This window comes from Lactuca virosa, chromosome 9, assembly GCF_052849685.1.
Source record: "Lactuca virosa cultivar CGN04683 chromosome 9, Lactuca_virosa_CGN04683_v6, whole genome shotgun sequence".
NCBI lineage: Eukaryota > Viridiplantae > Streptophyta > Magnoliopsida > Asterales > Asteraceae > Lactuca > Lactuca virosa.
The window spans coordinates 271,844,694-271,861,632 of NC_136434.1; the positions used below are offsets into that span (position 1 = coordinate 271,844,694).

Here is a 16,939-nt window from a genome sequence, read left to right on the forward strand (position 1 = left end):
GATAAGAGCAAGCCGCTACAATCCGTCTATTACAATCCGTTAAAAATGTAATAATTATTGTGACGTATTTCTTTTTATTTTTATTTTTTTTGTATTTTTCCTTTATTTTATTTTAAGTAGTTTTGGACTATTTCTTATTGGATTATATTTTAAGTAAATTGGACATTTGGACTACTGGAATATAAAATATAGCTATTTTTTTTCCAAAACATTAAGATAGATCCTTTAAAAAATTTAAGATAGGTCATAAATTATTATTTTTTATAACTTCTACTAAAAAATTCATTTTAAGTGGGTCAAATGACCTAAATTGTGTAGGTATAAACTCACTGTCAGCTACATTTTGATAAACATCTTCCCAAATCCAAGTTCAAATAGATCTACTAAAAGTTACTGAAAACCAATTGTTAATATAAAAATTAAAAAAAAAAAGTAACCATTATGCATTTTCTTGTCCACAACACATTATTGTAAAGACTCTGAATGATATGTACTCTAGAATCGGTTTTGTTGAATTAGTAGCAATTGAGTTATTGTAGTTTTCATGTTTCTGATAGCTATATCTTTTTTTTTACCAAAGATACATCGAGAATAACTGTTTAGTATATATCTTCATTGAAAGCAAGTGAATGAATGTTTCACTTTAGGTTCATGAGTTTAAGCACCAAAAATAAATAGGATAAGCTTATATGTTTCTTTGTTGAATTTGAATTTGTAGGTTGAAATGTTTGATTTGGAGACATGTTTTTGTCGATTTGAAAATATTTATGTTTTATTTGTATTTTGTGTTTAATTTGGATTTTGTATGGTGTTTATATTTTTTTGTAATTATTCAAGAAGTTGGTTCAGCAAAAAATAATATAGAAAGGTATAATGGTCATTTTTATCATTCATCACAGTAATTCAGACCCTCTTAGAAATTTAGACCTCTTAAAAATTCAAATCTTAAAAATTCAAATCCTACCAAACAGCCTCATAGTTTGATAAAGTAAATTTCAATTTGAGATATAGTTGGAATGCATAAAATACGGAACCGATTTCTATAATTGTTATATGTAGTTACAAAAAAAAACGAATGAATTAAAGATTTCAAATGACAAATAGAGGAAGTGAGCATGTTGACCAAGATCTCAACAATGATCATTTGTAATATGCATAAACGTTCTTTTATTATATACAAGAACAATTTGTTACTAATAAAAGTAAGTGTTCTTCTTGTGTGTAGAAGTGCCTGTATCTTTGCATAACATTGACCGGACTTCAATGATGGATCTTGGTGGTTCAATGTCTTTCTCTTCAAGTGCATTGCCAAGTAGTTTTTGCATTTGTGATGCAAACGTATCATCCAAAATCTATAATAATAAAAAAAAAAATACATATAACGTATCTATATAATTAATAATAATTAAAAAGAAGAATAAAAATCTACTTACAGATACAGCAACTCTTGAGCCTTTGTACAATGATCTGTTTTCTTTCCTGTTCTCAAGGAAACTCAAAACATCCTGCAGCAACATCAACACAGTTACACAAGACGTTATCGGACAAAATTTCTAGAGCTTTTTATCAATGATAATCATGAAAAGGGCATTTATGTCTTTTGGACAGACGAGAGATCTTGAGAAAAGCCCTATCCCATCTTTTTTTGGTGGGCCAAAAAAGTTGCAGTCTTTGTCCCATCTTGCAACTTTTTTGGTGGGACAAAAAAGTTACAATTTTTGTCCCATCTCGTTGCACCTTTTTAGCTGGGACTAAAAAGGTGCAATTTTTTTGTCCCCTCTTGTTGCGCCTTTTGGGCGAGACAAAAAAAATTCCAGTATCAAAGTGGGGCCCGGCTAGGAGATTTTAAGAATAGTAAATGCGAGGTTACCTGTCCCATGCGGTCCCAATATCCACGACAAATGGCAATGAAAACATGAGACTGAAAGATAGAATGGAGATGATTCACGGTGTTTGTAAGTTGCTCTGTTAGCGGTTGCATTCTGCTTCGGATCTCGGATTCTGCCAAACTTTCTTTTGAATCTTGGAGAATTTTCTTTAGTTTTGTACTATTTTGCAGCCTTGTCTGCATCATATAAAAATGATTAAAAAAAATCCGATAATAATAACTATTGTTCTTACAAAATGCATAAAAGTAATGATTAGACACTGACATTCTCAACAAGTTTCTCAACAACTGCTTGAAGATAGTTTCGGAATTTGGATCTAAGCATGACTGTGACTTCACTTAAACGCTCTCCGGGTGCTGTATTTCCCTCATTGGGAATACAACACGAACCCCATGACTTTAATTGAACTTCAATCTTAGGACGCAAAACATCCAACATTCTCTTCATTGAGTTTAAGAATATGCCAAGCTAAAAATCACGAAATCAACCCAAACATTATTAGATTTTTTTTTTTTTTTTTTAAAAAAAAAAACATCTCCACAATAAGATATACATTTAGACTAGAAAAATGCACGGATTGGACTGGGACTGTAACTGATGTCAATGGGATAAGAGTTGCAATTCTTTGTCCCAAACAAAAAGACCTCATCATCTTCATTATAGAAAATAGCCGTAGGTAGCTTGTCTAATAATACCATGTAAGAAATGTAGGGTAAAAATTAAATTATAGAAAAAAGAAAAATAGAGACAAGACAAACCTCAGGAGGCACGATATAAGGATTTGTAGTTCGTTTTGCAAGCTTTTGGACATACTTTAAGCCAAATTTCTTTGGTGTCAAGTTCTCTTTCAAAGGTGCTACAACATCTGCATATTGTTTGTCCAAAGCCTCAATAACTGCCTTTTCAATGTCTGCAATCGCCTATTTACCAAAAACCAAATTAAAATTATTATAAATTCGGATTACCACCTTCTTTTATAATTTGTTTTTATCGAAAATCACCGATTTTTGCAAATTAGTATATATTGTTTTTGAGCATTTTCACAAGGTTGAAGATTAAAATATGTAATGAAAAGCCAAGTATGAACACTCAACTAAATGTCAACATCATTTTTGTATAGTTCTATTTAGGGCAAAACACAAGAAATAGCAATGTACTTAATTTATTTGTACTTTCATGTCTTTTTAATATTTATCAAGGCCAATATTGTACATTAAACATCTACCAGTGAAATTTTCATTGTATAATAAAAAGAAATGAAGGTAGGATTCTATGAGAAACTAATAAATGAAAGTATGTTACTATTTCTTGCATTTAACATAGTTTAAAATTGAGGAATCATAATAGTATTAATGACTTACATTCTCCAAAGCAAATGTATACTCAGGCCATCTGCATATAATGACCTCATAATCATTTAAAGTTTCTTTAAGGCGCTCATACATTTCATCCACAAACGGGGTTGTTGAATGTTGACTCCTCACTCCAGAACATTTTACCTATATTTTCAATCATCCGATTAAAACTTTATATAATTTAAGAAATATGTTTAATTCTTTATTTATAATATATATACCTTGTCAAGTTTACATGTCTCAAGCAACGATAATCGCTTATCTTGAATCCAAATGATGATATAAAGATGAAAAAGTTCTTTTGCATCAACTCCACCTTTCACAGGACTGAGAAAGAATTAAATATTAAGTTGTGGAAAGTTGCAAACAACTAGAAATATTATCAAAATAAAAAGAAAAATAAAAAATTACTTGATATTCCAGCTGGCAAGATCCTTTTGGAAATCTGCAGTTGCAATTACAAGCTCTGTAACAGGACGAGAAGGACCTGTTGGAGGACATGCCACAAGGAAGGATCTCAATCTGCTGCAAAGTTCAGCACTGTATATTGCAGATGATAGATTTGGTAGGTCGATGAAACTGCATAATTTTCAAACATTGTAGCATAAATTAGTTGAAAAGTTAAACATTGTTTGTTGCATATATGGGTAAAAAGGTGAAACATTGATGCATAGATTGATAAAAAAAAGTGAACCATTGTTGCATAAATTGGTCAAAAAAAGCAAACCATTGTTGAATAGATTGACAAAAAAATGAACCATTGTTGCATAGATAGGTAAAAAAGTGAAACATTGTTACATAAATTGGTAAAAAGGTAAAACATTGTTGCATAGATAGGTAAAAAAGTGAAACATTGTTACATAAATTGGTAAAAAGGTGAAACATTGTTGCATAGATAGGTAAAAAAGTGAAACATTGATGCATAGATTGGTAAAAAAGTGAAACATTGTTGCATATAGTGTAATAGCAAGTCAAAAAGTATTTTTTTTTAGTAGATAGGTATAAAATAAATGCTTTTTTTTTATGTTGCAACACCACTTCATTGAAACTTTGTTAATTTGTTAATTTTCAACTCCAAAATTTTTTATATTTAGTTAATTTTCAACCATGCAAGACAAATAAAATAACAAATTTTTTTTTACCTTGGAAGAACATTGCTATTATGAATCTCAATATCTGTAAATATCTCATTTCGGATGTTTAAACAAAGGGATTTCATTTTCTGATAAGCTGTAGAAACAGCAACAGGATCCATCATCAAATTTCCTTCACCAGTGCCACTAAGATATTCATCTGTATCACTCAAATGCCTTCTTGATCTTTTCTTTGCAGCAGCCTAATAATAATAATAATAATAATATAATAACAAAAGATATGTCATCAATATCATTCAATCAAATATCTTTTAAACAACATAACACTTAATGAGAATATAAAGAAAGAAACCTGGAAGTAGCTGTATAATTTATTTTGTGCCTCAGGAGATAATATATCATGAAGAAGTTTATATAATTTCACAGAAGGTTCCAGAACAGGTGCAGCAACTCCAGTAGCAGGTTTAAAAACATCCATCATGCCAGATGGAGACAACTCATCTAAAGACTTGTAGTTCTCAAAAACAACTGCAAAAATCTCTTCAATTTGCTCTTCAATCTCACCCAATATTCTATTCTGTAAATTGAAAAACATATATGAAATAATAATTTTATCAAATCTTATATCATAACATGTGAGTTTTGTAATTTCTTTTACCTCTTGATGACTGAGGGTGGTTTTGGTATTCCCCTTCATTATAACAGGCAATAACAAATCGTATACTAATGAAAGACAATCATTTGTTGGAGTAGCAACATCCATTATATAAGATAAGTATCTGAAAAGTCAAGTGGTTAGGGGAGGAGAAAGGGTAAAATGGTAATTTATCAGAGTACATTTCAGTAATCAGTACCTTAGCTTTGTGTAAGCATCTGAAACTCCATAATATGCTGCAAACTCAGTAAGTAACCACTTCCATGGATCATGGAACAAAAGGTTTCTTTGTTGAAAGTTTTGCTCTTTCATGGCAACCTCCATAGCAAGATCATATGCCATTGTTTCAGCAATGGAACCACACTGTTATACAAAAAGATTGTTTGGTCAAAGTCAAACTGCTTTAAATTTTAGTCAACAAAGATGAAAAAAGACTCCAGCAATCAAAAAGTAAGTCAAGAAAACTTTAAAGAATCACACAGTTTCCGATTTCTCTAACTTTCTTATTCTTCAAGTTAAATCTACATCTGCGAATTGTAATCATTGCAAAATATTAATAATATGGGAAATTCACCTTCAGGCTGTTGTCATCTAAACTTGTTGTATAATTAATATAGAGTTGAATTTTTCCAACAAGTTCATGCTCTGGTTCTCGGTATATAGACCACCATCTTAGTTTGTCATTCTGCATTAAAAAGATTCAGCTTCACACTAAAAGGGTAAAATGGTAAAAAAAAAAAAAAAAAAAAAGTCACCTGATCTTCAGAAATAGTGGCGACTTGAGCTAGAACACGACCATAATGGTTTCCCTTGGAATCTTGAACTTCAACAATCAAGTCATCCCCAAGGCTATCTGGTAAACTGTGATTTCATGATTTCATTAATTTCACAAAACCATGTAATAATAATAATAATAAGTAATATAATGAAATTTTTGGATTTAAAAAATACATACAATATATGGGTTTCACCAGATCCAGGTTGCATTCGAATTGTATCCCCTTCTGCTGAACTTTTAAGTCTTAGAAGACATGAGTATGATTCTGTTTAATATCATGAGTATATATCATTAGCAAATACTAATTTCTCCTTAAAACAATCCAAAATGTCAATGACATTCCTAAAACATGATATATTTCTATAGATGAATGAATAATTCAAACATAAACTTAGAAGGATTTTAGGTGTAATTTTATTAAAAGATTGTTATAGACTAAACAAGCATAAGTAACAAAAAGAAAATGAGAGATTGTTAAACATAAGTTAGTTTATTTAATTCAGTCTTGCATGAATCACCATATAAATTTAATTCTTATTCTTTTTCCCATTATAAACATTTGTTGTAAATTAATAAACAACGAATCATTGTTTCCTTTTTACTTAATTGACTTTAATGGGAACAATGTTTTATTGGGTTAGCTATATATGACTGTTTCTTTTTCACTTAATGCAAAAAGAACGACTTAGTAGAAAAGGTCACGAAAACAAAACTTTCCTCATTAACTCTTAAGTTTTTACAGTTTTACCCCTCATTTATCTAGACACATTTGAACAAAAACCATTGTCTAACTCTAATCCAACATATTTAGTAGTTACTTATGAAAAACAATCACATAGAAAGTTCACAAACCTTTCATTAAGTCTTATGTTTTTACAATTTTACCCCTCATTTATCTAGACACGTTTGAACAAAAACCATTGTCTAACTCTAATCCAACATATTTAGTAGTTACTTATGAAAAACAATTACATAGAAAGTTCAAAAACCTTTCATTAAGTCTTATGTTTTTACAATTTTACCCCTCATTTATCTAGACACATTTGAACAAAAACCATTGTCTAACTCTAATCCAACATATTTAGTAGTTACTTATGAAAAACAATTACATAGAAAGTTCAAAAACCTTTCATTAAGTCTTATGTTTTTACAATTTTACCCCTCATTTATCTAGACACATTTGAACAAAAACCATTGTCTAACTCTAATCCAACATATTTAGTAGTTACTTATGAAAAACAATTACATAGAAAGTTCAAAAACCTTTCATTAAGTCTTATGTTATTAAAATTTTACCCCTCATTTATCTAGACACATTTGAACAAAAACCATTGTCTAACTCTAATCCAACATATTTAGTAGTTACTTATGAAAAAACAATTACATAGAAAGTTCAAAAACCTTTCATTAAGTCTTATGTTTTTACAATTTTACCCCCCATTTATCTAGACACATATAAACAAAAACCATTGTCTAACTCTAATCCAACATATTTAGCAGTTACTTATGAAAAACAATTACATAGAAAGTTCAAAAACCTTTCATTAAGTCTTATGTTATTAAAATTTTACCCCTCATTTATCTAGACACATTTGAACAAAAACCATTGTCCAACTCTAATCCAACATATTTAGTAGTTACTTATGAAAAACAATTACATAGAAAGTTCAAAAACCTTTCATTAAGTCTTATGTTTTTACAATTTTACCCCTCATTTATCTAGACACGTTTGAACAAAAACCATTGTCTAACTCTAATCCAACATATTTCAACACAAGTAGTTACTTATAGAAAACAATTACATAGAAAATTCACAAACCTTGTACTTCATAGCTCGATGAACTGCTTCTTAGAGTTGAGACCCCAATTTTAAGAAGGCCTGAAACTTGTTTGATGTATTGAGTGCTTGCTTGCATGTATGCCAAACTATGGCGAGAAAATGAACCATTTTTAGGGACACGAGGAGAGAAATGAATACTTCTAACTGACTTCCATCCAGAAGACACTTTCATTTGTAAATTGGCAAAATGGCGTTTTACAGTTTCCATTTTCACTTTTGGTGATTTTATTGATGAAAAGTTGCATCCCGTAGGTGGATCCAATGTCATTTTCACCTTACGTACTACACCATTGAATAACAGTGTCAGCATTGTACTTCTATTAAGTCAAGAAAGAAACACACAAAGACAAATATGCCATGCATCACATGACATGATGTTGGTGGGATAGGGACTTTGAGGGTGTTTGGGATTTCATCTAAAAACAACTTATTGACTTGTTGACTTTTTGAAAAGTCAATAACTTCTCATTAACCCTTCAAAAAGGAGATTTCAGTAAGTTAGAATTTCTAACTTTTCAAAACTCCTTATAACTTTTGGGGTTGTAAAAGACAAATACCCCTTAAAACAACTTATTGACTTATTGACTTTTTCCACCATAAAAGCTAAATCCAAACACTTTTTAAAAAACTCATTTCTCATCACCATAAGCAGTAAGTCATTTTGAAGTTCAAAATGAAATCCCAAACACCCTCTTTGTCTTGATATCTCGTGTTTGCAAAAGTCAGAAATACCCTCCTCGTCCTCATTATTGAATATAGCCCTAGAAAGCTTGTCCAGTGTCCAATCATGTCATGTGGTGTCCACATGTAACAAATGCAACATTAGTAATAATAATCTTTTACAAGAGTCCAATACCTTGCACCTTCATCTTCCCGACCATTTTCTTTGGTTTTTGGGTAGCCCCTTTGCTATCAATTTCAGAAGATTGCTTAACAAGCAATTCTTCCTCTGATTGTAGCAACATTTGTTGCAAACTGTTATTAAAGATTAATGTTAAGAGTACAAAAACAAGCACAAAACATTCATAATGCTTTCAGTCTTGTAAATCGATATTGTAAAGGGTATTTTAATGTACTTTACTCGTACCAATATGGATGATGTACTTTATTTTTGATAATAGCATACTTACATTTTGCTACAAATACAGGCATTGTACTTTATTTGTTACATATTGCTATTATCTGTAAAGAAATGTAAAAATAAATTACATTTTACAAGTTTAGGAGTTACATACTGCTATTGATAACAAGAGTAAAGTATGTTGCTATTTCATGCAATTTTACCTAATGAAAATGCAATATCCATTTCAATTGTATCCAATGAAAGTTGATATTTCAAAAGTCACTCTCAATGTTGGTATTACTCATATCCATAAATATCCAAAATGCAAAGTGTTGCACTTTTTAAGTATATCGTATTTGATTATTTGCTAAATTGTACAATCAAATATTTTTAATATGTTAACAAAAAATACTCATAAATAGGATATAAATTATAACAAAAACTAAACTCACCCAAAGGTGCTTCGTAGTAGAGCACATTCATTTTCCAAAAATATGGGGGCTTCCATGCAACCCTTTGCCCAAGCATGTAGACACAGTCGAACACATGCATCATATGCAATCACAGCATGCCAAGGCCCCAATGAGCTAAATTTAATAAAAATTAAATAAGTTTGTAAATTTTATTAATAAATTTAATAAAAATAGTATAATATTTAACATACCTTGCATGAAACGTTGGAAGACGTGTAGGAAAAGAACCGGAACCAGTTTTGACACCAACATTCCTATCACAAAGAAAGTAAAAGATATTAAGATATAAATAAACATCAAAAAAAGAGGTAATGTTACTTATATTAACTTTTTATGATATGTGTAATATAATAATATATATAGTTTTAACTTTACTCTTTTAGTTATAAATTATATAATGATAATTAATGAATTTTTTATTTACATTAGAACCCATATAAGGTCATAATAAAAAATATATGTTCTAGTTATTTTTGGAAGATAAAAATACACTTTATTTAATTAACATCATGAAATTACAAAAATAAAGATACATGTCATTTCATATGTGTCATTGAAATGACATAAATAAAAATGGGCAATATTGCAAATAAAAAAGGAATGAAAAAAAATAATATCATAGCTAAGAAAAGAAAATTAATGAAATTAAAGGAATCACATCCTTTCAAGAACTATCCATTCCATTTCATCAGACAAAACAAATAGCTTTTTTTTTTTAAGGAAAATCACATGATGATGAATTATAGTTTACAAATTTTGAGGAAGTAAAAACAAACCTAGATGGGTTTGAGGTCTCCTGTTTATGACTCATTTTCAAATCTACAACAGGAGTCTTCTTCTCTACAGTTGACTTAGCTACAAAGTCAACCGAGTCAGCTGTAGATGGAGTATAATTAGCTTTAGAAACTGGAGAATGCTCCTTCTCTTGCTTGATTTCCCCAAATGAACCTGAAAATGGAGGTGCACTTGGAAAATCTTCCTTGGATGCTTGTCGATTCTCAATATTTTTACCATTTGACTCCTGTAATAGTTGACTCTCAAAAGTCAACACCAAGTCATAGCAAAGTAAACTCCTTTTTCACCAAAATTAGATAAGAGAAATAAGAGAATTGATCGATTCTTTATGAATTGGAGTGAAATGGAATTCAATTGCATTCCATTCCGGAGTTTGATTGCAAAAATGAATACATAATTGATTTCTGTTGGAATTCATAAAAGCCAATAGGTTAAGGAATTCAATTTTCCTTCAATAAACTCATGGAATTCAACTCCAATCCTCCCTCATTTGTACAAAATGATGGAAATACCATTTCTAAACCGTATTAGTAGATGATAATTTAAATATTTTTGCAAGTTTTAAATGAATTTGTTAACAAAAATCGATAAAGGACAATTTACGTTCCAAATCCTTTGACATGTTTACAAACTAAGCAAAAAATATACAAAGGAATGGAATTGAATTCCATTCCAATTTCCTTAACGGATTCCAATTCTTTCAAACACACAAAGACTTAAACTAGATGAAAGTGAAGCTAGATTTTGTACCTTTCTTGAAGAAGTATCTCCATTAACATGTGATGAAACATAAGACGAATAACCATCCGAAACATACGAATCTTTATGTGGCAAATTTTCCATACTTGCCCCTACTTGTGTACTTGAAAACTCTGAGCTTCTAGAATCATCTGACTCATCCTCCGTATAAACACTGCTTCTCACATTATACCTCTCACCTCCCCTCATCAACAATCGATCCGCCACATTCCTCATTTCAATCGAAGAGCTCACATCACTAGAGTACACATGATACCGTGGGCCCCGTTTCACAGGATCATGATCCCGGTGCCTATTGCTACTACCAGAAGGAACTCTATCATCATGAGGGGAGGAATCCACTGAGTATCTTCCACCGTATACCTCTCCTTCTGAATCACTTGACATGTCTTCAGAAGTGGAATTAGTGTCATCTCTTGGCAAGACTTGAGATATTGGAACAACACCATTTTTGAATTTTGAAGGTTGAGGCAATCCGAACCCTCGAGAGTTGTTTCTAGAAGTGATTGGATCGAATCTTGTTCGTTGATTTGATGTGGAGGGAGGGGTTTCTTTTTTTGGATTGTTGGATCCCTGTATTTGAAAGGATTTGAATTTAAAATCACCTTTTATGAGCAATAGTTGCATATGGAAAACCAACAAAGTTCATTCAAATCCTTAAGTGAAAATGGAAAACCAGCAAAACTTATTCAAATCCTGAAGTGAATGCTAATGTTCTGAATTTTTGAATCCAAAGAAACAAATTTTAAAAATGCTCAGGTGCAAATTGAGAACGAACCATCAGAAATTTGAGATTTCAGTGATTTTACAGATAAATTTTCTATAATTATAATTCAGAGCAGAATATTACCATTTATGAACAATAGTGCAGGTGAAAGATCGATAAATTCATTCAAATTCTCAAGCGAATGATGAATTTTTTGGAATCCAAGAAACAAAATATAACAAATTTGAATTTTTGAATCCAAGAAAAAGAAAAAAGCAAAACAAATCCCCGTATATACAAATTGAGAACGAACATGCAAAATTTAATGAGACTTTAGTGATTATGTCGAAGAAAAGGTAAGATTTTAACTGAAAAGCCCTAGAATAAAAGATAAATAAAAGCCCAGATACAAATTGTAGATAACCAACGATAATATCGAATACGAGGTGATTAAAATAGTAATTAACATCAATAAGCAAAGCGTAATCTCAACAATTTACTTGACGAAACTGAAGTGACTCCATAAAACCCCAAATAATATTATTTAAAAATGCAATGTGGAGATGTTGATAACCAACCTCTTTGACCCATCTTAGAGCATTTGTATCTAGCCCTTCTGTAAACATCATATGCTCTTTTTGAGCGAAATCACATCCAGCCACCACAACTACAAGGAAAATTGAAAAGGACGAACATCAAGATCTGAATCTTAGAAACCCAGAAAGGTAAAGTAATTACAGTTACAAGTAAAACTACTAGTTTAGAGCTGAGTCATACTATAATATGTTGAAGTAGTAGTGTTTCAATGGACTCTTTTGCTGCTCAAATCAAGTGTTTTGATTCTTTGAATGTGTAGCAGTCTAGCAGAAGAACGTATAGATGGAAAGAGACGTTAGGGGAAATTTTTGAAAGAGAGAGAGAGAGAGAGAGAGAGAGAGAGAGAGAAAGTAATCAGATTGATTGAAGATAAAAAGGAACAAAATGGGCATTAAAATTTTCAAAAAATAAGAAGATGCTCGTGATGACTCAGAAATCAGGGACTTTTGGTTTTTTGCTGTGCTTTGCTTTGCAGAAAGAAAAATGAAAAAGGCCATTAGTTTATTAAATTTGATTTTATGGAGTGGGGTTTACAAATGGCATTTTATTTAACATGTTTTAATTTATATAATAAAGTAATTTTTATAAGAAATATTTTAATGATATTTCAGATTAAATTTGGAAATAAACAATTTTAAACTCTATTTTACATTCTGAATATTAATATAAAAAGAAAATATGGCTGGATATGTTCTTATTACAAAAAAGATATTTAACGACTGTCACACATTTCTTCTTAACCAAATTTGAGTTACAAACATTTTTGTCCTACAATACAATATAATCACACGTGTTTCATTTAAAACCATTTGATTATATATATTTATAAAAATATAAAATGTTATTGGATATATGTTTATTTAACATTGCATACATAATTAAATATTCTAATCATTTAATTAGTTATATTGATTATTAGTGCAATATCTTAAATCTTTAAGAAAATTAGGATCAAAAAATTATATAGATTATAATCAGATTAACTAATTCAAAGTAACAATTAGATGAAAAAGGAAACACATTACTATTTTATTATGGTTAATTATATGAATAATAATATATTGATTTATTTGTTTGATATAAGATTTATTTCAATAATATAATATATATTAATGTAAATTTCAAACTCAAAACAACTTCATCAATTTTCTATCATATAATATATGAAATTATAAAAATATCATTCAAATACAAAACAATATCATCTATAACACTATTGTCATTTATGAATAACTCAACAAATCAATCGTCACAAACAATAAAAAAAATGTTGATAAAATCCTCAAAACCTTACAACCCCCCCCCCCCCCCCCCCCCCCCCAAACGGCTGGTTCGCTGGAAGAGCTCCTAATTACCAGAGTATTTTATTATATATCTTTTCACATTCATTCATTTAAGGATTACCTTTTTTTGAATAATATTTATTATTTAGAAATATCGGTGATTATTTAATTTAAAAATATATTAGAAATTATCAAAATTTATAATTTATATTTATTTATAAATAGAGTATAATTTTCACATGCTTTTACATCCGATTTCAATTCTTATTTTTAATTTCTTTTTATTTTGTTTTCCAACCGATGATTAATTTTCCAAAATTTTATTCGAATCTACCATGGATCATGCGTTTTTCTATCATAACTTATATTTATTTAATAAAAAACTGATTTGGTTGGGTTGTTAATGAGGATGAAAGTTTGGATTTAATTGGATTGTTTAGGTGGAAGAAAAAGAAATTAATTTTTTAAAATATAGTTGGGTTTTATTTGATTGTAAATGAGGATAGTTTTTTTATAATATAATATGTATTAATAAAAAATATATATTATTATTTCATAAATATTTTAAAATATAATTTATTTAAAAAAACATTGCTAAAATATAAAAATAAAAAATAGTATGATAAAAGATAAGAGAAATAAAGATGGTTGTTATTTCTTTAGATCAAGTTTTATTTTTCAAAGATGTAGAAAATATAAATTATGTTGCTTGCAACTAAAAAAATGATAGAGAAAGTAGAAACGAACGTTGGAGCGGAGACATACTTGATGGCGATTCCCGCTTGTTTAAGCAAAAGGCGTCACATGAATATAGTGGCGCCCACCTTCCATTCCCATCTAAACTTATTTTATTTCATTATAATATATAATCAAATTTATTATTATTTTTATGGAATATTTAAATTCTCTCGCTTTTATTATTATTATTATTATATTCCGTAAGTTATTCATAACGGAACCAGCTAGAGGATAGCAGATTTACAAATGTGTGAGGTTTCGGCAAATTCAGAATAACAGCACCAACCAATTCAGTTAAGCATTTTAATAATCCATCTGCTCAAAGTTATATATTCGGGTTCAATTGAGAAAAAAAAGGTTGAGAATGGAAAAACCATTCTCAGCTAATCATTTAATAAGCTTAAAACCGCACGGTGGCAAACTTGTAAATAATCCAAATACATTAATTAGCGGTGACAAATTTGTAAATAATCCAAAATCATTAAACCGTCAGGACACGTGAGTAATTTCATCACACATCAAATCTCGACAGAAAACCATCATTTCCCTCTTCGATACCCCATAACACGAAAACCATTTGTAGAAGCATTCAGTAACATAAAGGATTCTCAACATCCAGAAGAAGAAAACGAAGAAAAATGTTTTCCGACGAAAGCATAAACGAAACCATTTCCTCACTCTTGACTACGAAAGGTAACCATCGGCTTTTTTTCTTCGATTTTTAACGATTTCTAATCATTTCTAAAATTATCATTTGATTACTTGAAATTTTCCGTAATCTTCGTTCATTATTAGTTGATTGAGAACTAAAAATTTTGTTTTCACACTGTTCATTCTTCAAACTAGGTTGTTTACTTCAAATTTTGTGATAATCGTTCATTCTCGTAACCCTCCTTCGTTATTACTTGATTTACTTGAAATTTTTGTAAGAATCATCCATTATTAGTTGATATATAAATGATTTTACATCTTCTCTTCATTTTTCATACTTATTCACAACTTTTCTGTCAAAATATAAACCTTACTTCACATTTCGCTTATGTTTTCCTAATATTAATTACCTACCCTTACAGAAACAACACCAACAGTGAAACATACATATAAACGACAAACAAAAACAAATCAAAAAGGTAAATACAATAGGTATTCCATTTATATCTGATTAACTTAGATGAGATTTTACTTAAAATACAACAAAAAATGAACATACTGAAGATAATTTTGTTTTGATATGTTTTGTTTACTTTGGAACACAAGCAAAACTAATATTCATATGTGAATACAACAAAAATAACTTATATATGTTCTATTCACATATGAATATAATATACATATTCATATGTGAATAAAAAATATGAATATATATGTTTTATTCAAATATTCATTTGTGAATATGTATGTTATATTCACATATGAATAAAACATAATTTCCTGTCATATATACATTATTCAAATATGAATACAGCAAAAATAATTTATATATCTTCTATTCATATATGAATATAATATACATATTCATATGTGAATAAAAAACATGAATATATATGTTTTATTCAAATATTCATTTGTGAATATATATGTTATATTCACATATGAATAGAACATAATTTGCTGTCATACATACATTATTCAAATATGAATACAACAAAAATGACTTATATATCTTCTATTCACATATGAATATAACATACATATTTATATGTGAATAAAAAACATGAATATATATGTTTTATTCAAATATTCATTTGTGAATATGTATGTTATATTCACATATGAATAGAACATAATTTGCTGTCATACATACATTATTCAAATATGAATACAACAAAAATGACTTATATATGTTCTATTCACATATGAATATAACATACATATTCATATGTGAATAAAAAACATGAACATATATGTTTTATTCAAATATTCATTTGTGAATATGTATGTTATATTCACATATGAATAGAACATAATTTGCTATTATATATACATTATTCAAATATGAATACAACAAAAATGACTTATATATATTCTATTCACATATGAATATAAATACATATTCATATGTGAAAAAGAAAATGAATATGTATGTTTTATTCAGATATTCATTTGTAAATATCAAACTCATTTATCTTCTACTCACTATTGAATGAAGGTAAGAATACTAACATTTTCGATAAAGATTCACCAACAATGAGAGAAACACGATCAATGCATAAAAATAAAAAAAGATATAAAATACATATCATATCTTTTATATCCCTTCTATAATTTATAAATAACTTGTGTATTCCACCTATAATTTTCTTCTATTAACATATGAATAATTCAATATGTATATGTTTTATATTAAAAAAACTATTGAATTCTTGTATTCATATATGAATAAATATATGGCTTAGCTTTCTTTGTATTCAAAAGCTAATCATATGTGAATGGAAACAAGTATTCATACATTTATGTTGTTTTGTTTTGGAACATTTTTCTTTTGAAATTGGTGATTGATCTTCAGTATCTTCACACACACACACATATATATATATATATATATATATATATATATATATATATATATATATATATATATATATATATAACTGTTATCTTCATTTATTCATTTATGAATATAAAAAATTTTCTTTGTAAAATGTATTTCAAAATTATTTATCTTCTACTCACTAATTCATGAAGGTAAGAAGATTTGTATTTCTGATAAAGACCCCACAACAATGATAGAAACAGATTTGTAACACCCTGTTTGAAAGTACTCGGTTGAGTCTCGAGGACCAAAGGGGTAGGGGCGATTCGGTCTTTTATGGGTCTCGGATTTTATCCGGAAGGTTTTAGACTTGGAGGTGTCAATGGGAGCGTAGGGTTTCCCGCCACCTTTCCGTGGGTATAAAGTTCGTCGGAAACGGAC

At 29.1% G+C, this 16,939-nt stretch overlaps 1 protein-coding gene across 1 annotated transcript; it reads right to left on the bottom strand.

The window, feature by feature from the left end:
* Positions 1 to 989: 989 nt before the first annotated feature.
* Positions 990 to 12,350, bottom strand: LOC145136614 (uncharacterized). The gene is made up of 23 exons (XM_079070725.1): positions 12,185 to 12,350; positions 11,986 to 12,074; positions 10,693 to 11,274; positions 9,924 to 10,168; positions 9,339 to 9,401; positions 9,127 to 9,261; positions 8,468 to 8,586; positions 7,591 to 7,893; positions 5,949 to 6,036; positions 5,749 to 5,854; positions 5,568 to 5,678; positions 5,193 to 5,356; positions 4,997 to 5,117; positions 4,691 to 4,915; positions 4,387 to 4,580; positions 3,656 to 3,823; positions 3,466 to 3,571; positions 3,251 to 3,388; positions 2,648 to 2,809; positions 2,154 to 2,357; positions 1,871 to 2,065; positions 1,434 to 1,505; positions 990 to 1,352 (listed from the first exon to the last, which is right to left on the bottom strand). The coding sequence occupies exons 2-23, from the start codon at positions 12,034 to 12,036 to the stop codon at positions 1,194 to 1,196; spliced, it is 3,711 nt and encodes a 1,236-aa protein (XP_078926851.1). The 5' UTR covers positions 12,037 to 12,074; positions 12,185 to 12,350; the 3' UTR covers positions 990 to 1,193.
* Positions 12,351 to 16,939: the final 4,589 nt, after the last annotated feature.